General features: G+C 37.4%; 1 protein-coding gene across 2 annotated transcripts in view; it reads left to right on the forward strand.

The window, feature by feature from the left end:
- The window catches only part of LOC106068230 (microphthalmia-associated transcription factor-like), a 61,275-nt gene that overhangs the window by 26,004 nt on the left and 10,542 nt on the right, over positions 1 to 24,729 (forward strand). Inside the window, exons 2-4 of one of the 2 annotated variants that reach the window (XM_013227534.2) lie at positions 7,129 to 8,022; positions 23,426 to 23,630; positions 24,043 to 24,276. In XM_013227534.2, coding sequence (XP_013082988.1) covers positions 7,742 to 8,022; positions 23,426 to 23,630; positions 24,043 to 24,276 — 720 coding nt within the window. In that variant the 5' untranslated portion in view covers positions 7,129 to 7,741. Of the gene's footprint in view, positions 1 to 7,128; positions 8,023 to 20,075; positions 20,351 to 23,425; positions 23,631 to 24,042; positions 24,277 to 24,729 lie in introns of those variants that run through there. The other variant, XM_056025657.1, reaches the window with a different exon arrangement.

Here is a 24,729-nt window from a genome sequence, read left to right on the forward strand (position 1 = left end):
GGCTAGAAATTTATTCTTGGGGTATTTTTTTTTCTCATACTATTTCCTTGTCCATCCGCCCCTAATGAAAATAATCAAGCCATTAGAGAGATGAAGCGTTGGACACATATTATCCTCGTGAATGTTTTTACATACTGAAAGACTGTATTCTTCGAAATTCCGCTTTGAAGGGTCTTTCTGGTTGTTATGGAAACAGTTAATGAATTTATTCAGCAGTTACTTTTACTAGCAGAGACATGAGGCAGAAATGAGGGCCTCTGAAATGTTTGTTTTTACCTTGACCTAATTATAACGTACCGGAAGTAACGAAGCAGTGAGAGGGAAAAGGATACAAATATGGCCTACATGGTAAGACAAATTTCCATACGGACAATAAAGATTATTATTATTATTGTTATTATTATTCAAATAGAAAGCTAACACTTTGAGCTAACCAGTAGAACAGTTTCGTGGTCTACAATACTTCATTAAATGGCCCGAAAACTCTTTGGCTTCCTAAAGTCACTAAGGGACTATGGATCATCTCCTAGAAATGACATGAATACGATGACCCCGAGTGGTACGATAGACGAACTTACGGGGTCCGAAGAAAGATGAAAATTGTATTTAATCAAAATAATTTCTTCGCTAAAAGCCAGTTAATCCGGTAATTTTAATAATAAACTCGGCCCTCACTTCTGTATGATATGTCTATTACGAACTAGGCATTACAGTTGGCTATTCCCGACTAGGTGTTGAGCCCTTTTTGCGCGTAGACAACTTTCAATCCAATCCATTCGAATAAAGGGAGAGAAGCTTATTGAATATCCAAAAGACTAGGAACTTTAATGTTTGAACAAGGAGACCCATAAACTCTTATTTCAAAAATAGAGTCCAGTTTTATATCCTGCATTGTCGACTCATTGTACAGCAGTTCTTGACTGCCTAACCGTCTTTTGATTTGGGTAAAACGTGGATTTAGTGCCGTCATGAACCTCGACAAATAAAAGAAACCGACAAGAAATTTGTGCTCGTGGAGATTTGCGGTTTCTATTTACAAACATTGAGCCGGACAAAATCCAAAAATACACTCAGAAAGTCTCTTCACGTTTGTCCAAGTCAATGTTGTGGTTTTGTAATTTTATTTAAAAAAAAAAAGTTATAATTTCAATAAACACATATATATATATTATGGCTTTTATATAGCGCTACTTTCATGCTTATACCATGCTCAGAGCTTTTTGGTCTAATCTCAGTTGTGGACCAGTGGGGGGAGGGGGTATCTAGGAGGTTTTTCCGTGCTGCCTTTAGGCGCTCTGTCTTCAGAAAACAATTTTTATTTTTACATTTGTAATTTATATACTAAGCATTTATGTAGCTTTTTTTTCACATAGGGTCCGTGGGCATGTTTTGAGTATATAAAGGGGTCCCCCGGGTCCAAAAAGTTTGAGAACCTCTGTCCTATGGTGTACATTGGTATGCCGCGTTGTATAGTAATGCCAGAGTCTATTTTGACACTGTATATAGTTTTTTTTTAAATAACAATGAAGTATTGATTCGTTAAAAATATCTTCAACACTTTCTACTGACTGCAAGCACTTCATTTCACTTTGAATATGTTTCAAAACGTTACTACCTCATAAAGAGTTAAAATTTCCAATGAGCTTAAACCTGGAGTTAGCACGTTCATTTCCAATGACTCAACAAACTTAAGAAAACTGACGAGCCTTAAGTCTTGAATAGCAACCCCCCCCCCCAAATCCGGGTTCAGATTTCATTACCGGCAGTCATTCGTTGAATTGTTTGTTTTGTCCTTTAACAACCATTGCTTTGAAATCAGAAAGAGTTAAAATGTAGATTTATAAGTCACAAATGATATTCAATGTATTCAGCCGGAATGTACCTACTAACACACGACTTCCCCAGCCGGACGTAATCTCTTTCCAATGTATTATTTGACTAACACACTCATTTAAGAGATAGGCACTGTACTAAGAGAAATGTATCTGTGTAGCAATCTCCTATATTATAATTATATTTTAAAGTACCTAGTCCACATTGAAACCTCAAACACCCGACACATTATGTCGGTGAGACACTATTATGTCGATTGTCCAAGCACTACGAAGATATATTACTGTTTAGTCTTTTGGCGGTTCATTAGTTCAACCTAAAATAAAGATTTTAGAATAGAATTTAAGTAATTATTATAAGAGGTTACCAATTGTTCAAAACAGTGGAATAAACTTACCTTTAAAATAACCTACAAATTAAAAATATGCACCTCTTCCCAAACCATGACACTCAACAAACAATACTATGTGATATAGAAAAGAATATTTCACATATTACATACAAACTGCCAATTACATTTGTAGTTGTGTTTCAAAAGAAGTTTAGAAGAGGGATGGATAACTACGGAGTTTGGTTGTTGTTTTTTTTTTATAATAAATCGTACACAATCGAAAAACAATTACATCTGTAAGTAATTTGAATCTGCTTATTCCTTAGTTTTACATATGGATATGATTGTGTGGTATGTCTACACTATCAGTGGCCTAGCTAGGGTGGAGGAGGAGGGGGGAGAATTCGAAAATCTCCCCGTGCCCCCATTTGAGGGGGGCCCCCAAATTAGTGTTGTTTTACATTAAATATTACGCAAACTGCAGGGACCCCCAAAAGAGGTCAAGACCCCCCCGGGCTCCCAAATGATGGCTAATTCCTAGTTACGCCCCTGTACACTATTATGTTTCCAGTTCCTTAAGCGGTGCAATCAGTCTTTTTTTTTTGTCCGGGAAAAAACAACAATTTTTCACCGAATGTATTCGTTATATTGGTGGTATGTACCCTTAGGGTAGAATTAAACACTTGTTTTTAGTCAATTGGAAATTATGATAGGAGTGTCCCTATGTATGTGTGTGTGTGTGTTTGTGCTCGTGTGTGTGTGTGTAAAAGTGAGGGGGAGTGTGTAGTAAAGTCACGAGTGTAGAGAGTATATACACTGTGTGTCGAGAGATGTAAATAAGTTATGTAAATTACCAGAGGTCATAGTTGAGCTGAATAAGCAAATCATTGAAACAGCGTTCATGTGTAAATGTGTTTAATTAACCATAGAGATGCTCTTTGAAGATATCATGTCTGACGGATCTATAACTCTAAACTACTGTAACATATTATACTGCGATCGATAGCATGGAATTATTCATTAATTATACGCAAAGAAAATTTTACATGTAATGCCATTCGTAATATTAAAGGTAAGCACCAATTATATATTATTTATATTGCTACTCTCTTCTAGATATTCTTATTAAAATTTCTGATCAAAAATGTTCACCCGAAAACTGTGATTTAAGTTCTACATGGTGACATAAAGTAAATAAAAACATAGAGGCTCCTAATGAAAACCAAATAAATAATCAATTATTTTGGATGGCATTATTAGGAATATGTAGGAAAGTATAAAACAGAAGTTTTTCGTAACTAGCAGAAAACTAAGGTTTATCTGAATGAATCTAACAGTGTAGAAAACTGAGGTTTATCTGAATGAATCTAACAGTGTAGAAAACTAAGGTTTATCTGAATGAATCTAACAGTGTAGAAAACTAAGGTTTATCTGAATAAATCTAACAGTGTAGAAAACTAAGGTTTATCTGAATGAATCTAACAGTGTAGAAAACTGAGGTTTATCTGAATGAATCTAACAGTGTAGAAAAGTGAGGTTTATCTGATCTCAAAGAGTAGAAAACTGATTTTTTTCTAACTAACCTAAAAGTGTAGAAAATTAAGTTTTTTTTTCTGAACTACATTTAAAAGTGTAGAAAACTGAACTAGACCTATGTATATATATATATATATATATATACATATATATATATATATATATATATATATATATATATATATATAGTTCGTCCATCGTGGTTCGATGGTGACCACTTTAGTCATCCAGGGGGGCTGAGGGCTTTGCACTGGGGTTTTGTGCCTTTTCATGTGGCTGGTGAGACTTATGTGAGCCCGGAATATTCGGCTGCACACTGGGCAGGTTATTCCAGTTGGAGCAAGTGTCATTGGCCTTGTCTTTCTTTTCTGGTGCTTTTCTTCTGCCATTGCTGTTCTTTTTTCCTCAGCAATTTGTGCGGCAGTTGTTTTTTTTTTTCACAGCGCGACGCTATGATGCTCTGTCATGTGCTTCTGTCTCCCAGGTGGCTGAGTTAATGCTGAAAGCGTTTTTTTTTTCCACCATGTGAGCTCTTTCCTCCCCTTAATTGGCCATACAGAAGTCGTTTAGGGATGCGGCGGTCTTCCATTCTGCAGACATGTCCTGCCCATCGCCTCTGGGACTGCATCAGGATTGTGTGGATGCTTTGAAGACCCGCTCTTCGAAGGACTTTAGTATCTGTTTTTTTTTTCTTACCATTTGTAGAAGGTATATGTTAACTGATGACTAAAAAAAATAATATTAAAAGTTTTGTCTTTTTCTTGTGAAAATTATCTGCAGGTAGTTTTCACTCTCTCAGTGAGCTGCTTAAAAAAATACTATTCAGCTCAGCTTAACATAATCGAGGCTTGAACACTACACCATTTGGTTAGCCACCCTGGGAGATACACTCATTTGATAGGCTAAACATCTTTGACTAATTCGGCTTTTGGCTTATGTCGATTGAGTGTACACTTCCCTTTCCTCGAAGATGTTATCAGAGGTCAATTGTTTCTTCGTGATGATAATGTAAACAGAAACTTATATCTGTCATCCTATTCCCCAGGCTACCTTTTACCTTTTGTATACTTAACATACTTAATATTTGTTTCAAAACAATACCTCCCCCCTTAATTTTGTGTATTCGGTTATTACTCGGTCGACAGTAAGACTAATGTATTATTAATCTCAGGGACATCAGTTTGAATAGTTGAAGGACTTAGTTATTCTGCTTTTTTTTTTTTTAGAAATTCGTTTTTACTTTTATCAAAATCCATGCATGGCAACTCAAATGTAAGGGAATCCATTCGTTATTAAAATACATAAGAGAAGAAGAAGCGAAATATTTTTTTAATAGTATAAAGCTGATATTGAGTCAAGGGAAAGGACTGACCAAAAGCTTTCATATCTTTCAATATTGCATGGTTATCTACCCTTTTTCTATATAAACCAAAATTAGTCAATTTCCACTAATTGATTAACTAACGGGTATTTTTTTTATTGATTCCCGTATGGTCTTCAAAGACGAATAATCTTGCGAAGTTTCAACTTGATCCGTGAATGGGAAGTAGGAAAAAAAAACGTGTATAGAATTCACCCAGACAGACAGACGGACAGAGTGAGTTGATGTAAGCTTTGTCAAAAGTTGTTCTCTATCATGTCTGATCGATCTGTATCAGTTTGTAATTTTTTTGTTTACATTTTTACCTGTAGCTATAACCTGTGTACATACAAAAAAAGGAGGCAGGGCACCAAAGTATGTCCAGCAGCTATAAAAGGTCCCTCCCACCTCTAGGTTAACAAAGTGTCATTCCAATATCAAAAGTCCTTGTGTTTACAAAGTCATTCCGTCTTGACAATGACACCTAATGATCTTCTTTTGGTCAGAAGTCCACGGTGAAAATTGTGTCGTTGAAGGGGGAAGGGGAAGGTGGTGGGTAAGCTTTGGTCTTCAAAAGTTCAGTACAGACATTCAAACAATTCAAAGTTGACTATCTGGCCCATTTTCACTATCTACCTGGAGATAGATACCTGGCGATGGAAGATAATCACAGACACAGCCCACCTACACCCTGCAATGACGTCAGCGCAATTTAGGTCACGGCCGGAGTCATTAATTGACATTCTTCCCCCCCCCTTTTTTTTTACTTCTGTCTTGAAATATTTCAATCCTATATTTATTGGATCATTATGCCCCTTGAAGTAGTATCAGTAATTTTGTGAAGCGTTAATCAGAAGAAAGGGAAATACAAAGGGGGAGGGGAGAAGCATTCATGTCATTGGCAAGGTCATTTTCTAGCAATTCTGAGCTTCAGCTATTGCACGTGTACACTTTAGAGATCAACCTTACAACTAGAGGTTGGTTTTGTGGGCCGCCTAGTCGCTGGTTTTGTGAGTCGCTTGTTGCTGGTTTTGAGGGCCGCCTAGTCGCTGGTCGTGTCGGCCGCTTGTCGCTGGTTTTGATGGGCCGCCTAGTCGCTGGTTTTATGGACCGCCTAGTCGCTGGTTGTGTGGGCCGCTTGTCGATGGTTTTATGGACCGCCTAGTCGCTGGTCGTGTGGGCCGCTTGTCGATGTTTTGTGGGCCGCTTGTCGATGTTTTGTGGGCCGCCTAGTCGTTGGTCGTGTGGGTCGTTTGTCGACGGTTTTGTGGGCCGCCTAGTCGTTGGTCGTGTGGGCCGCTTGTCGATGGTTTTGTGGGCCGCCTAGTTGCTGATCGTTCAAAAAAAAAATTATGATAAGAAAAATTAACTGGCTACCTTTATGTTGATTAAAGAGTACAGGTATTTAGTAGCCACTTAGACAGGGGATAAACTCGTAGAGACAAGGAAATGATGGCCATATCCTGTTACTCATTGTAACGAACATCCCTGTCAGTTATTCGTTGCAACATAATTTCTTTCCCTTCTTTTCTTTTTCTCTTCTGTTTCTCTCTCTCTCTCTCTCCGCCTGTCTCTCTCTCTCTCTCTCTCTCTCTCTCTCTCTCTGTTTCTCTCTCATTCACTAGATATGTGTTTGTTTCAACTTTGAACAAGTTTTTACCATATTCTTAAACCGTAACAAAATTTTCAAACGTTTTTAGCCAACTTTAGATTTAGTTTCGTATTTCTCTTTACATTATTTTGCACACTTCTGGTCCATTGACAAACACACACACACAATATCGTATGACAATAATAACAAGACGATAACAGTTACCAGCATTACACTTTTAAAGCCCATACCATGACAGCACTTAAGACCAGTCTACACCATTGCCTAGAAAGTAAAAGCTGTAGACTCAACAAATCAGTACAGGAAACATTACTTAAACCTTCCGTGTCGTAAAGTAGATTGACAACATGTTCGAATAACAATAATCATTCTTATCACATGGCTTTCAAATAGAGTGACAAGTGAAACGCTGCTTCAACAATGACAATTTCATAAGTATTCTTTATTTCTTTGCAGGGGTTCACACAAAGAGCTTTTGACTTTTGAGGAGTTGAGGAAACCTAATTGAAAGAATTCTTCACTCCAGGTTTAACGAAGCTAAAGACACACATAAATACTGATGTGTAATTTTTTTTCTACTAACTGTAATTCACGATTTAAATGATTAATATCATTCATTTTAATCAAAGCGGTTATCACCTAAAGGATAGACAAATTTTCAAGAATCCTGGAATATAAAGTGTTTCGACTTCATGTTATCTAGATTAGGCTCTTTGTCAACCTGCTTCTAAAACGTTGCACAAAGAGCCATATTGTGTGTAGGAAACTTGGACATTTGTTAAGATCTTCATTGGGGATTTCTGAACGTCATTATTTGTGATTTCTGAAGGACTTCATTGGATATTTCTGAAGGACTTCATTTAAGATTTCTTGAGGTCTACATTTTAAATTTCTGAAGGTTATCATTTGTAGATTTCTGAAGATTTTCGTTAGAGATTTCCAACATTTATCATTGGATATTTCTGAAGGTCTTCAGTGGAGATTTCTGAAAGTTTTCATTGGACCTTTCTGAAGGTTATCCTTGCCTGCCAAAGCTATTTATTCAAAGGGAATTAACCTTACAAAGAGAATGGTTGTAACAGACAGCATGTTGTTTCCCGGTATTCACATCAAGGAAGAGCTGACAGAAAGCGACACAGACACTCAGACTGACCACAGCTCGTGCCCGTCCTCGCCGATGACCCCTCCGCCAAAACCGCAACCCCAGAGGCACACTATCCTACCCATGGACACAGTCATTTTAGTTGCTAAGTCCAAAGATGGCAGCAAAAACTCTTTGGTTTTCAGGAGTCTGCTTCGACATAGGAGGACGCCTGGACGAGTCGAGAAAATTAGGATAATTAAAGCACCGTAAGTACATTGTTGCCTAAATGTTTGTTTGTTTGTCTGACATGTTCCTTTAGATATGAAGCTTATTGCAACCTAGGCTCCTGACCTAAACCTCCCGTTGGATATGGGGGATGGCGGCAGGGAAAGTCTGAACCCGGGACCATCGAGACCATCGAATGACAGTCCAGAGCGCATACAACTCGACCAGGCAGCCAAATGTCCTCTTTACTAGTAGAACATTGCGTAGTTTTAGTCTATCTTACTTTATTCAGACATAATTCTTTATCTTTTAACTATTTATTGATTTAAATAAAAATGTGCTAAAAATAATTCAATATTAAAATTTGAATAAATATAAAACATGAAGAAATGGAGATTTAAAGAAAATCTTTTAATGGAAACATGTAGTAGTGAAACAATTGGTAAAGTCCTAAGAAAAAGAATATTAAAACTACACATAAAAGGAATAGAATCTAGTCTTTATTATGGCAGTAATCGCCTAAAAGTATTCTGGCATGCTTACTTTAACTCGTCATGTACACGGTTCAAAGATCTAGAAAAAGAAAACTTGTAAGAATGACTGGGAAAATAATTGGAGACCGTGAAGCTCTCCGAGGTTTGAAGCACAGAGAAGTTGTATTGCAGGTGTTTCAATAAACAGCAACATCAGAACATCACAAACAATTAGTGTACCAATAGTAACATAGCTTAAGGCATACCTGCTTTTTTTTATTAGTTACTGCGAGTTTGGAGGGAGGAATTTTTCTGCATGAAGATTGGTGTATACCCTGTATTGAAAAAAAAAACTAACATTTTTTTAACAAAGCTTACATAGGGAAAAGCCGCGCAATTACTGCCACTACTATCAATACTGCAAGATGTATCTCCCTTTTTCAATATAAAACAAAATTGATTGATGGTTTGATTGATTCATGTGTTATTATCGACAACGAATAATTTTGCAAGGTTTCAACTTGATCCCCGAGAATGGGAAGTGGATAAAATAACGTGTCCTTTATAACTTTATAAAAAAAAATCGTACCCACCCCCAAGTACACTCTTATCATTATATGTATGACAAAGGTCACTTCTGTCTGAGGTTTTGTTGTCTATCTAGGACGAAATTCGGACACCTGGTCTCATCACAACAGGACAACACTTGCATTTTAATTTGTTTGGATCAGTGAAGCAGTAAAGCACGTCGCCACGCTAGAATATCTTGGGCTTTAATCTTTGAGACCAGTGGCGTGGCTAGGGTGGGGGAAGGAGTCCGGATTCGAAATTCCCCCGGGCCTCCACTTGACAGAGGCCCCCAAATGAATGTCCTATTTTTTTTACATTAAATATTACTCTACTTCCACGTACTCTGGCTATTCTGGCCAATAAACGACGGTATTATTCATTAAAAGCGTCTTAATGATTATTTTTTTTATTAATTTTACTTATATACTGCACCAATCGGAATTTATACTTATATTTATTAAGTACCATATCTCATGTCACGATGTCGAATGTCAAAATGCAGGGTCCCCTAAAAAGGTCAAGCCCCCAAATCCCTAGCTACGCCACTGTTCGAGACGATATGGACGTATACATATTACGTCGAAGTCCAGTTTCAAGTACCTGGCATTCATCAGAAATAAAGAGCCATTGAAGTGCAATCTAGTGCTAAGTGGACGTGATATTGAGTTTTAAACTGTTGCCTTCAGGAACTGGCGGTCTAGCTTCACATTGCCTTGCAACAAGTCTAATAGTAGGCCTACAAAGTTACACATTTTATATTGTTGGGGGCAGAGAATCAACAGAGGCTCAATTGGGGGCAGAGAATCAACAGGATCTCTAAACTTATTGATTACCGATGTACTTGTCGAACGCCTTATCAATGGAGTGAAGCAAAGGTCAACCGATTCAGGTGGATTAGTGACTCGGAGGGTACACCTGAAGGTCGAGTAACTTGAGTACGTCTGAACTTCACACAGCTTGAGGACGATACGTAGATCTATATAAACCTGACTCTTTAGATAAGTCAGTCTGTTTATAGTGGTATCCTAACGAACTGTTTATATATGTAGCATGCGGAGGCGTAGTGAGGGGGGCACGATTCTCCGGGCATAATACAATTATTATAGATATTTTAGTTAGGTCAAAATATTCTAATGCTATTTGTATTATTTTCTTATTAAATACTTCTGATTTATAATCCTATATTTCTATGTGATGTTTATGAAAAGTGGGAGGGGCGGGGCGCCAATAAAGAAACTTGCTCCGGGGGCACGTTTTGCTCACTACGCCTCTGGTAGCAAATGTTCATAGGTGTATCTATTATCTGTTGTTTTTTTTTTTTACTTTTTTTTAGGAGGGCGTGGGAAATAGTATTATTTGTTATTTATTATTTATGACATTGTCACGTGAATAGAGTGAGGACTAATAAACATATGCAGTCTGTATGCCGTACAGTGATGCTAGAACTACGGCCCGCAGGCCATATGTGGCCCGTGATGCGCTGCTATCCGGTCCATTGAATCGTGTTTCCATATTGAATGATGTAGACTCAGAGATTTGGTTCTATAATGGACCTCATTCACCAATCGTAAACAAACAACATTTAGTCACGTGATCTTATTGATAAAACAACGAAAAAAACTGTCACGTGACAACCATCATGAATTAAACATGAGATAGTAAATTATATAGAAGAGATAGAACACCACGTGGCTAAATGTTGTTTGTTTACAATTGGTGAATGAGGTCCATTGGGCCCGTGACAAACGCCTGAAATTCATAAAGCCCCCAGTGTATTGCGGGGCTGGAGCGGGAGCTGGGAGAGGAAATGTCATATTACTGATGGAGGTGGGAGAAAACTGATATTTTCTAGATCTCAGACAAAACACGTGCATAGCTATGTCCAAGTAGAATATTAAAACTCACGACGTCTACCAGTTCACAACTTAGTTCATTTACTTTCGCCTTTTAAAAGTCATTTACTTTCGCCTTTTAAAAGTCATTTAGTTTCGCATATTTTTTTACTACTACTATAATTTGTTAATGTTTTTGTGGGTTCGGGGTCACACAAAACTTAGTTCGTTTTAAAAACTTGTTTTATAACAAAAGGTAAACAAAATGATAGTTAAAGGAAGACAAACATATTTGACACACACGCGCGTAAATCCACACTTGAAACACACACATATTTCAAATGACACACACAGCCTAGATGGTAGAATGGCATGTCAACGGTTTAAAAAAAAAAAAGAATTGTCACTTGTGATAGAGCACGCTTGCTGTAGCTGACGAATAGAACCAGACGCAGTGACACTAAACGCTTAGAAGAACAAACTTTAATTGCACACTAACCCCCCCTTCCACACACACACACACACACACACATTCAAGATACAACACTCAATACCAGAATATCTGTGACATATCCTACATTTAGAATGTCATTGGTGTATCATTGGACCCTTCATTTGTACGAATGCCACAATTGGCGTCACAGAGAGGGCGGCCAATACGAAACTAAGAAACGTAGCTTCATTCAAAACATATGGTACACGTTGTGAATGGTTCGTTAAACAAAAAGAAAAATGTAGAGTTCTAGACGCTATAGTTGTATGTTGCACTTTTATTAGTAATATCTTATCTTATAAATTACAGACGTTCCCTTCTAAACACAAGGTAATTACGTGCTATGCATATCATTGTATCAATGTAGTTGAAGGGACTCGGCTAAGTCATTGTTACTGGCTGATCAGACGATCCGTTCCATGCTCTTATGGCACTAGGGAAGGAAGAGCACTTATAAGAGTTTGTCCTAGTATAAGGAAAAAGAAATGTGCCTTTAAAACATGAGCATCTGTCGTTTCGATCTAACCAAACTGTTTGTGAGGCTCGTAACCCGTGTTAGTTTAAACAAAATGGCTTAACTTTGGCCTGTTACATAGTACTACCGCTGAAGGCTTAATTTACCGTAGTGCAAACAATGTAGCTGCCCCAAGGTCTGGGCTTTAAAGAGAACCTCCATAAGCTAAGAAATGTTTTCACTTTCACCTATTCCTTTGTACCGTTGGGGCACCACACAAGATCTGTTGACCGTCCTTCTCCATTCCTCTCTGTCTTTCGCCTTTTGTAAAAATATGTATACCTAAGGCTACCCCTATAACCAGACTGACTTATCTAAAAAGTCAGGCTTATATAGTGGTGGCTAAGTAGTAAAGCGCTTGGCTTCCATAGATAGTGTCTCGGGTTTGAATCTCGGTGAAAACTGTGATTTTGAGCTTCGTGAGTACATCCAAAACTCTTAACCGTGAATAGTTGGCGAACGTAAAGGCGATTGGTCGTTGTGATGGCCTCATGAACTTGAACTATACATCGCAAAGTCTGAAAGGTACTGAACTTTTTTTTTATAATACTAAATTTTAAATCAGAAGACGCGGTGGCTGAATAGTAAAGCGCTTGGCTTTCGAACCAAGGGCTACCGAGTTCGAATGCTGGTGAAGACTGTGATTTTTAATTTGGTCTATAGGGCGCCTCTGAGTACACCCAGCTCTAATAAGTACCAGACATTAGTTGGGGAAAATTAAAGGAGATTGATCTTTGTTCTGGCCACATGACACCCTCATAAGCCTTTGGCCACAGAATCAGATGACCTTTATATCATCTGCCTCATTGATCGCAAGATCTAAAAGGGGAACTCAATATTAAACCAAATTAAAAATAACATTAAATGTCATATGTCTTCAAAAAAATAGTAGGTACCTCCAAAATAGATCCTACTCAGGACAATTAGAGCTTACACTTTCTTGACTTCTGCCCTAGCTAGGGCTACACTTTCCCAGGATCAATTCAACATGAAATTTGGTGTCCCCCACCCCTCCCGAAAAAAACATTTTTTAATTTCGGAGATTACCATTGTTGTCAATGTCGGTCCCGTCGCCAGACGACCTTGGCCACTGGAATAATGAGACATGACATACACTTTAAATTATAGCTAATCATATAACAAGACGAGTCATTTCCCTTCCTAGTTTTCCCTATAGTGTGGGTGAACAGATGGGAATTTCCGAAATTTTAACAGAAAACAAAAACCCGGATTTGTTTTTTTTTTTTATTAGAACTACGTGTTACTTAAGGTTACTTAGGTTTACATTGAGTCAGTCGTGTTAGGCGTTTACCGTCTTAACTCTTGAGTAAGAAACTGCAATTCAGCGATTTTAAGTGTTTGATTTTTAAAATTTTCTTGAGCAATAAAGGCAACTGTCTCACCTTTGAATTGTAGGAGTGGGAAGAGTGAAAATAATTATTACCCAAATTATTTCTACATAGGGACCTTTACCTTCACCGATCCATTGGTTTGTTGGGCCGTTGGGGCACCACACAAGATCTGTCGACCGTCTTTCTCCATAAATCTGTCCATTGCCTTGGATTTAATTTCTTTCACTGATATGCCTTTCCATTCTTTGATGTTGTCTAATTGTCTTCCCATCGCTTTCTTTGTCTTCCTCTTCTTCTTTTTCCTGGTACTGTTCCCCGAAAGAAGGTCTTTGCGAGCCCTGAGGACCTTTGGATGCGGCCATAGAGTTTAAGTTTCCGTTTTTCGACAATGGTTAGCAGCTCATCGTTGGGTCCAATTGCTGTTGTAATCAGCTTTCTTACCTTAGGGGCCTTATTGTTTAACAAATCAAACAATAATATAGAGCTTAAAATGCTATGCGTAAAATGCGTCTTCATTTCAAGAAAACATTAAAATATGGGATCGGACAAAAAAATAGAGCTGTGAAATTTTTAACAAATGATATTCACATTTTCTTAGAGTAATAGGGCACTATACACTAGAACGAATTCGTACAAGTGATCCTTCTTCCCTATAGAATGGAATGGGTTGCCTGAATCACCCAGGAAAACCAACGACTTAGCAGAGTTTAAGTCATTTATTAGCATGCATAGCTAGATTGACACATGAAATGCGTAGGACGTAATTATCTTTTTTTTTTGAAGTAACGTCTTTAATGTATAAGATAATAATAACAAGATACTATTAGTAAAATCGCTCAACTTGGAGACGCTTCAGCACAGTTCAGCACAGAACACTAATAAGGAGAGTAGCGATAATAGATGAAAGACTAAACCCGAACTTTAACATACAAAAACACAGCCTAATAAAATACTAATAAAGACAAAGACTGGTGATAGGACTCATTTCTACTCCTTCTTCCCTAGTGCCATTCGAGCATGGTATACGTTGCCTGAATCAGCCATGAAAACCAATGACATCAGTTTTACACTCTAATTAGCGTGCATGACTAGATTGACACATGGATATGCGTAGGGTGTAATTATCTTCCCTTTTGAAGCTTCACATCTTATATTTTAAAGATGAAGATGTTGAGTCGTTTATAATGGTGTAGCTAGGGTGGGAGAGGAGGGGGGAGGGTTTGAAAATCCCCCCGGACCCCCACTTGAGAAGGGCCCAAATGAGTGTTTTTTACATAAAAATGGAATATTTAGCAAAATGCAGGGGCACCAAAAGTGGTCAAGACCCCCGGGCCCCTAAACGATGTAAAATTCCTGGCTACGCCAATGAATTAAAATTTGTGCATTATTAGCCAATAAGTGTGACAATAACAATTACCCCTACCCCTATTGTTTCTACATAATGTGTGTGTGTGTGATCTACCTTACAAAGCTTTGTGTTTTAATTTGATCCCTGGTTTCCCAATAAATTCAATTAGCCTTTGTTCTCATTATGATATTTGTTGTTCTAAGTGCTATTTATTGAATACATTATTACTAGAATGTGTAGACAGAAGGCGAATCTGTTGCCAAAAAAAAAATAATAAAATAATAATAATAATAATTCAAAATTGGTGAAGAGTGCCTGGTCGTGCGGTATGCGAGCTGGACTGTCGTTCGGTCGTCTCGATAGTCTCGGAATCATACCCTGCCCTCTGCCAGGCCCCCGTTGTCCGGCAGGACTAGGAAGTAGACATCTTCAACTTTGAAGGAATATACGAAACGTGAAATATTTTACAAACATTTTCCAAATGTTCCAAGTTAAAATCGTTCTACACACTATGGTCCGTTGCCGTTTTGACACTTGAGCCACGGCCCACCATCAACTTTTTTACCATTGTCCTCAATCCTCAGATGAATTGAATGTATTATCAGTAAGGCCTGTTTGCGTTGGTATCTGATTATTTGCTTTGGCGTAATTAGGACGCTATTCTTGTCTTGAGATGTGATTCTAGCGAAGGCTATTTCAAAGTGTCACTAAGGTGGCGACCCCGGCAATGTGGCGAGGTCTGACTGTTCGAAGTTCAAATGAAGTAGACAACTCAGGCTTAGCCTTGGCAGTGTACAAGAATTCTTTTGAATGCCGTCCAAGCAGTAGATGCTAACATTTGAAGCAACAGAATTATAAAGCCAAAACTAAAGTGACCATAACGTTAACTTCATGTATTAACTTAGTCGTTCATGTTCGATATCAAGTAGTAAAAAATGGGAGATTTTCAAACATGGCGGAAAATCTATAAATAGCAAGCTTTTTGATGTATCCGGTGTATGATATATAGTTCGTCCATCGTGGTTCGATGATGACCAGTTCGTCCATCGTGGTTCGATGATGACCAGTTCGTCCATCGTGGTTCGATGATGACCAGTTCGTCCATCGTGGTTCGATGATGACCAGTTCGTCCATCGTGGTTCGATGATGACCAGTTCGTCCATCGTGGTTCGATGATGACCAGTTCGTCCATCGTGGTTCGATGATGACCAGTTCGTCCATCGTGGTTCGATGATGACCAGTTCGTCCATCGTGGTTCGATGATGACCAGTTCGTCCATCGTGGTTCGATGATGACCAGTTCGTCCATCGTGGTTCGATGATGACCAGTTCGTCCATCGTGGTTCGATGATGACCAGTTCATCCATCGTGGTTCGATGATGACCACTTTGTCATCCAGGGGGCTGAGGGCTTTGCACTGGGGTTTTATGCCTCCTCATGTGGCTGGTGAGACCTATGTGAGCCCGGAATGTTCGGCTGCACACTGGGCAGGTTACTCCAGCTGGAGCTAGTGTCATTGGCCTTGTACCCGGTGTACTAACTATGGGAAGTATAGATAATCCTTTTTTATTTTATTTTTTTATTTTTTTGTGTGCACATCTAGCACTGTAGAATCAATTTTCTCAAGTTCTTCTGTTTGTAGCAAAAATTATGTACGAAGCATTCGACTTTCACTTCAAAAATAAATGGGCAAATAGCTGCAGTAATAAAGGGGATTCTACACGAAGATAAACGAAGACAGGGATTTTGAATTTCGGTATTTTAGGACGCCGCTGAGTCCAACAAACTCTGAAATTATTAAAGGGAAAGTATATGCGTTGGTCGTTCTACTGGCCAAATGACACCCTCGTTACATCATCTTCCCTGTAAATCGCAAGCTCTGAAAGGGGTACTTTTAAGTATTTTTAAAACATTTCTAATGTGCTTTTCATTGAATTTGCTCAATGCAAGAAATCGTTGTCTCAACACTTCCACATTGTCACCTATTGTTTCTATTCTATGTTGCGATTCCTTAATTTCTAAAGGCCCTTTTGTATCCGATAGCAATCCAGTGGCCAGCAAGTGGTAGCGAGTCACTGCATGAAATTGTCAACATTAAAAGGACTTTGTTTACAGTCATGATGTGTTCACCACTAGGAGATCAGCTTTGTCTGATGAATGGAATGTATACCATCGTAAACAAGCCTTGCTTCACTGTAATCGGGAATTAGGAACAACTGAGCTCCATTTTTCTCCCTCTCCTTAACACGTATTTAACTCTTTGTCTGTGGGCATTGAACCTTATTGTCAACTAGGATCAATGTACAGGAAAAAAAAGTTTTGCACTCAATTTGTTCTGTCTTAGTAATTTTGAGTTTCGCATGCCCTTGACACTTGTAACCAATAGAAAAAAATATTGACACAAAGAAGGGGGTCAATGTGGAGACCTCGTCCATGGGAAAGTAGTGTGTACCTATTGGGCTAATAATGGTGTTTAGACAGCTGCGCAGTGAAGCATAAAAAATGTAAGCAGAGAGCACTGACCCATATATCTGGCTAATAATTAGGCTTTGTTAGAGAAGGACTGACCGCCGAAGAACGTCGACTTCTATCTAGATGTAGAGTTATTATTATTTATTTACATTTCTTCAACAGGTGGGTTAAACAGAATGCCACTGAAAGGTAGCCGACAATGGCATTAATTCAGAAAGTTCTTTATAGTTCCAGCCGCACAACTATTTAGTAACTAAGTCAAACATCTCTATTAGTGGAGACCCGACCACAGCATTGTATTGGGCCGACGAGCCTCGAGCTTGTAGATTCTCGCTGCATGATGGTCACATTCAGACAGGGCCGGAAGTGGGGTGGGTGAAGAGTTCTCCGTCCTAGCCTGTCTGTGAAGAGAAATACTTCACAATGGTCTTGAAGATAATGGGGCGTCTTTAAAGTCGCTCCTATTCCCCGAAATGGACTTTTTTTTTTAAGGTAAACTTATATTATCATTCATTCGGAAAGAAAAATTCCGAAGCAAGGCGTTTTGGCGACACAGTTGAAGAATTCATTCACCCTTTTATAAATCGCATGCTTTTTTTTTTTAATCATTTTTAGCTTTTAAATATTGGCCATCGGCTTTGTCAGCCTGAATATTCAAACGATTTCTAACAATCAGTTATGACTGGCATATGAATGCGCTATTAAATCAATGCAATGTTCAAGATGCGGCGTTTTTGGTTTAGGATATGCTTCCTCTATCACTCTATGCTAACGTAAAATTGAGCTTTTGAAAAAAAAAAAGATTTTCAGCGAACACATCTTAACTTAATTACTCATTGATTAGATCGATGCTTGTCAAGAAGGAGAAGGCTTTTTTTCCAGGAAATTCAATCCCCCCTCCCCCCTAACAAAATCAAATCGGCTGTCACCAAGTCATTCAACAAGCTGTACACTAGGTAGACTTGGTACTGACGTATATGTGTGTATGTTTGTCATTTTGTGTGCGATGCGATGTGACGGATATAAAAAATGTCTGAAGGTTAACTGGCCGTGCTTTAAAGTGCGCAGTGACCTAGTTAAAGACGCAATGAATACATTTCGTTGACTTAACTTCTGTATGCCTTTTTCATAAGATTTTATGTTCCACAAAGGCATCGTCCGTAACTGAGCTGCGTCGTGTCATATAGTGGGATTATGAAGGCAATGTGCAATGCAAACCCGTTCATTGCAGTAATGTTGTATACTTTTCCAAACGCTCTTTCAGAGAAAAAGCTCGCAAATTCCTTGTTGATTCTTTCCATTTTCTTGTTCACATATTCCTTGTCCTAATTCAGCTCCTTGTAAGAATGTCTTAACAAATACTTACGCGGCATCGACCATCAGGCTTTTCCATTGCATCCAAAGAGTTTTTACTTTTCTGTACACATTTTACCCCTAATAAAAAAACAACTTTGTGACAGCCCCGCTCGTCTATTTACTACAAGCAATCATCGGATCAGCAACGACCGTGATAGCCAGGGCCGGTCCTACAGATTGCGGGGCCCTATGCGAAACGGATTGCACGGTGCCTATGAAAATGCGCGACCCACTGCGGCCGCATAGGTTGCAGTGGCCTAAGACCGGCCCTGGTGATAGCTGTCTATTACATTTTTATATCACGTATAACAATTGGCCATAATTCGTTTATGACGGTAGGTGAAATCGTTGGCTGTATTTTCATTATGTCTTGGCCCAAGCATCACGAATGACGGAAGGGAATGGCAACTGACAGGATTCGAACAGGGACCACCGTGACGACGAGCAGCAACCTTGTTTGTGGATCCAGCCTCCCCCCCCCCCCCCCCGAAAACAACAACAACGACACTGAAACTTGTCCGAGCAAAGGTTATCATAGCAGATATCTTAATGCTGAACAAAATAATTGAACGTATAAACAAAGAACAATACATAAACAAATAAACAAAATGCACTTTGAGGACAAATGCTACTTCATGTTTCCTCTAGGTCTACACTTGGATACACAGACACAAACCTAAGCCACTATGTGTTTGTGTGTGTGTGTGTAGGGCCTAGATGTCGACAGTGTAAGAATGCCAGCATTAGATTTGGGGAGGACAAACAGCTAACATAACAAATGCTTAGGGATTAGTAGACTACTGCTCTAGGCTTGACCCAGTTTAGGCTTAAGCTTCTGGGTAGTGACGGTCACTATGGGCACATCCGTAGAACTATATTTCTGTAGCTCAGCTATGATAATATCCCATTCTTTTTCTCAGCAGCTATGATAATATCCCATTCTTTGTTCAACAGCATTGATGATCCCGTTCTTTTCCCAGAAGGCATATTCTTAATGCTTCATTAACGCCACTCTTTTTTGTTTAATTGGATAAAACTAGTAGGCTAAGTCGTTACTCTTAAACACAGACACATGTCCTGTGGTTGACAACTGCCGTGTAATTTTTTATTTGACCTAAGTGACACACTTGAGTTTAAGTGCTACACTATATTCGACCCTAGTCTAGGCATTTTGATTTATTATGCCTAATTACGAGTGTAATTAGAGAAAAACCCTCCATGATTCGCTTTTTACAAATTCTTTAAAAAAGTGAATATTTCCAATTGGTTCACTTAAAATATTGGTGTGTAGGCATTCACTTACTTTAAGTTTCGTTTTCTAAATCAAAGTCTACCGTGACAGAATGTGTGGAAAAAGAGAGGAAGGGGGAGGCTTGGATGTACGCAGGGATTCGGAGAAATGAAAATAAATTGTAACTCGCGACAGTGCATGAATATGAAAGAATTATCCAAATATTAACTATTTGAATATTTAAAAAAAAAACATGAATTAAATTTCTTAGTAACATTCAGTTTGTCAAAATATGCGCCTATTTTTATATGTATTAAAAAAAAAACAAAAAAACTAATAATAAAATCAAGGCTAAACTGTCTAAAGTAGAAGCAGGAATTCCCGCCGTGCGTCATTTCACTATATATACATTTTTGCCTCGTGATCACTTCTGGCCAATCAGCGCTTCGCCCCTTTCCTAAACAATCGTTACGAAACTACCGGAAACTGGCAAACAAAGTTGATGACGATGGATTAAGATCTAGACCCTAGTTATCTGTTGCACGACTTTTAGTAAAAAAAATTAGGAAAAAGTGTTCGTGTTGTAAGCTATTGTGTTATAAGTGACATTTCTGGAATGGCAGATTCAGGCATTGAAGTAGATATCATGAATTTACTTACTGCCGATGATGACCCTGCCTCAGAGCATTCCGAATTTTACGAACTGAAAAGCAAAGTTGTTGTTGGCAGGTGGGTGTTCCCAGTTTAAAGGGAAATAATTTGTTGTTTTTTCTCGGTTGTTGCGTGTTTGACCGTGTTTATTGATAGATCTAGATAAAAAAAAAAGGAGATTACATCTATAGTCTAGATCTAGTTTTATTGAAGTATATTTATTTTGATTTTTTTTTGTCAAACCCAAAGTACTTATATAGATAGATCTATGAAGATCTAAATCTAAAATCTAGTCACTAGTCAATCTAGAAAAAAACGAATGTCTAGACTGTCTAGACGACTCTAGAGTCTAGATTCTAGCTCTATATTTACTATAGTCTATAGTGGCTATAGTGACAGTCACATAGTGATATTCTATACTAGTCTATAGACCTATCCTATACTATATGAGTACATCTATATAATATTATAATAATATCTATATATATCTATATATATATAATATATATATTATAATATATATATATATATAAAATATATATCATATATGTCTCTCTCTATATATATAGTCTATTTATATATATATTTATTATATATATATATATATGTGTATATATATATATATATATATATATATATATAGTCAAGTAACCTGTCATAATCTGAACTGTGTCCCTGTGTTGTGTAGGCTACTACTCTTAAACCCAATTTATATGCACACAAAAATAAAGAAAGATCTAAAATACATAAAATATTGAACCATTATTCACTAATAGAAAAACAAAACCTAATGAGCCTAATGAAATACTAAGAAAGATGCAAAGATAGAGGCACATTCTTATTGCATATCATGCATATGCCACGCTTGAACTAATTTGTACAAGGTAACAAGTCAAGTGAAGTGCTCTTTCTTCCCTAGTGCCATTAGAGAATGTAATAGGTTGCCTGAATCAGCCAGGAAAACCGATGAGTTTAAGTCATTGATTAACATGCATGACATGAATGATATGATGAATGCATAGGACGTAATTATCTTCTTTTTTGAAGTTATGTCTGTAATATATAAGATGAGACTAGAACCTATATTATATATTATATAGATTAGACTCTATATTATATTATATAGAGATCCACAAATAGACAAGACTTGATCTATATTTTGGACTAGATATAACTGCATCTTATATAAATATATTTAATATGCTCAAGGTGTCAGATGGTCTATATTGGAAACACAGGCAGGACCTTAAAAACACGACTCCAAGAACACCTTAAAGACATTCGTAACTTTGAAACTAAGCCCGTCTCTATATATTTAAATCTAGCTTTCTAATCAACTTAAAGATCTAGGTCTATAACAATTTTAACCAAATATAATCAAGCTTCGCCTACTGTCATGAGATTTGAGACTTACAAGAGTTATTTGGTCCTTTGAAACTTCTGACCACATTGCACAATGAAGCAGCAGAGTGTTTGTTCCTTTGCACCATACTATCATTTTGTGTTCATGCAGCCCATGAAATACGTTTTTGGATATTTATGACTCCTTTGCATCACTTCTCTAGGTCAAGGTTTCACTCCATCAGACTTGAAGCAAGCAATTTTTCTATTTGAGATGTACATTTTTTCACTTGGTCAATTATCTATTAGCTACAAGCTCAAGAAAAGCTGGTCAACCCCACTTCTGGCAAGTGGATGTAATCAAATGGGAACTCAAAGCAGTGGACATTGATGTTGACTATTGGGAAGACCTAGACCCAGACTGCTCTACGTGAAAAGAAATTGCGACAAAGAAAACTAGGTACAGCTAAAAAAGGATTGGCTTCAGCTCTGGAAAACTGCCTAGCAAAAAAAAAAAAGGGTGGTTGCTCCACCACCAAAGCAAATGCCACCTTATCTTGCATTATGTGTGGGCTGGGATGTCTCTCCAGAATAAGGCTCTACAGTCAAATGAAAAAGGGTTCTATGACCTACAAGATATTGACTGAAGGAAGCTATACAAGTTGTGTGTCATGACTGATTGATGAGCCACCAAGTGCTTTGTATCGTTTCTTTCTTTAACCAATTTCTTATATTTTGTCATTTCCATCGGGGTGCCACATTGATGCAGGAAAACATCCAATTTGACTAGATCTGGACTTAAAATGTAAATCTTGCTGTAAACTTTTGTATCATAGCAGATTAGAATTATTATCTATAGATAGAGTTAACCCAGCTTGATCAAATTGAAAGATCTTTGGGTCATGAAGTCTTCTTTGGATTAAAAAAAATATTGTCATGTAGTTATACATTTTTTTGTGGCATGTTGGATTTTTTTATTTGTAGAACTAGATTATATCAAGATCTAGATTCTTTACATTTGTGTATATAATACATTCTAGAGTAAATCTAGATTCCTAAATCTTAAAATTGAGAAAAGCAAAATAGGATTTTAAGAAACAATTTTATTTAGATGCTAGAATAACATTATAAAGTGAAAGCTTTCTAATCTAGCTCTAAACAAATATGTATATTATATATGTCTTCTATCATATCTTGTCTGCATTGGTTTTGAGATCTATATGTATAAATTTAGTTGATATCAATTGGTTTTCATTTTCATGTTCATGTTTCAACTTCCCATGCCCAAAACACTAACTTAGTCAAATTGTGTGTTCCAACTATCATTATTAGGTTATTTTCATAAAAGATTTTAAGTAACAATTCTTACTAGTTCTTGTCTTTGCAGTATTATAAACTGAAATGAAAGTATATTTCACAACTTGATCTTTGTCCTTTAAAAAAAGGGAAACCATATGTGTCTGCGTTAAAGTACACAAATTAGAAGTTTAAGAATATTTGGTACCCACCCATTTCTATTATCAGATCAGCTTTTTTTATTTATATGAAACTTTTTAGTAAATGTTGTCCAAGGGTTTTTCATCTCCCTGTGTTTTTTATTTATATTCTTTCACTTGTGAAGCAGTCTAGGCTTAACTACCATCCTTCCTAAGACCTAGTTAAGTTTTGCTTGCATGTTGTGGTCTTTAAAAAAAAAATCTTTAGAATAGAAAGGAAAAAGAAAAATTCTTTTATCAAATTCTATTACTTGCTATAATATAGTAAAACACAGACCAGTTTTATCACTATTTTGCATTGCATTCTCCTCCACAGCCCTGTGACGGAAATCAAACATAGTAATTTGTCAACAAGAACTAGTTTAAAGCAACAGTTACAAAGGCAACAATTCTTAGAACAAGAGCGTCGGGAGCAACAGTTGTCACAGTCACTTAACATTAATTCACACATGACAGGGTCTGCAGGCATCAATGTACCAAGAGTCGTCGAAGCAGCGGAAGTACCTTCTAATGTATTACAGGTAAAATTGAATGCTTTAGTGATGTGTCATGTCTTATTGCTATTACTGCATATATATATGCATCTTTTACAAAAATTAGAGATGGTTATGAACTTTGATCTCTTACTTCTGTTGCTAGTTTTACATAACAAAACAAAGTTTTAAAAAAGAAATATAATATACAAGTAGTGATTATGGTCATTGGCAAGGTACCGTAGCTTATTCTGATGATATCTTGGTATTGAAACCACACTCTAGTTACTTAGCTATGCCAGCCTCCTTTGATTTAAATTATTATACACAAGTTTGTCTTCCTCTTAAATTCATGAAATAAACCATAGTAGCTGCAATAAATGACCTTCCATGAGCCTTCTATTTGTCTCTGACACATCAATATTTATAGTATTGCAAAGGGAATCTACTCTATCCGCAGGTAAAAACACAGTTACAACACCCGACTAAATATCATGTCAGGCAAAGCCAGAAAAGACAAGTCCAGCATTTTCTCAGCGAACATCAGGGAAACCATCATCCTATCCAGTCTTTGCCGGCCAATGTTTGCCTGACCATTCCAGAACAGCAACAGTATCATCACATACAGGCATCCAGCAGCGCTCCTGAGCCCGACCTTCCCAGTCCGTTACTTGGGGGCTCCGGTGGAGCAGATGTAAGTTTGTGTTGTGTCTTATTGTGTTTGTTCAGTTCGAACGTGAGATGATTTTTCTCATGGAGTAAGGTCTTGGAGTAATGATTTTGAGAATACAAATTAAATTATGACTTTAAATAATTTCCATTACCCTTTAAGATGAAGAAAATTCCATTGATAAATTTTGCATAAAATGAAAAGCCCTTCCATAATTTTTTTTTTAACTTATGGATTAGTGTTTATGAAAATTTGAAATGCCAGAAATCTTCATATTGTAATTCCCTAATAAATTACTGCTTAACAACTCAGTATATTTATTTATAGATAAAAGAAAGGACAACTTGGGCTACGTTTCTGAAGTAGTTTCTAAAGAAAGTTCAGTTTTCTATTTTCTAGTGTTAGGCACTTCCGCGCTGTGTTTTATGCAGATAAATCAAATGGAGGTGACAATCAAATAACACAGCCAAAAGGCCA

This window comes from Biomphalaria glabrata, chromosome 4 (assembly GCF_947242115.1).
Source record: "Biomphalaria glabrata chromosome 4, xgBioGlab47.1, whole genome shotgun sequence".
Classification (NCBI taxonomy): Eukaryota; Metazoa; Mollusca; class Gastropoda; family Planorbidae; genus Biomphalaria; species Biomphalaria glabrata.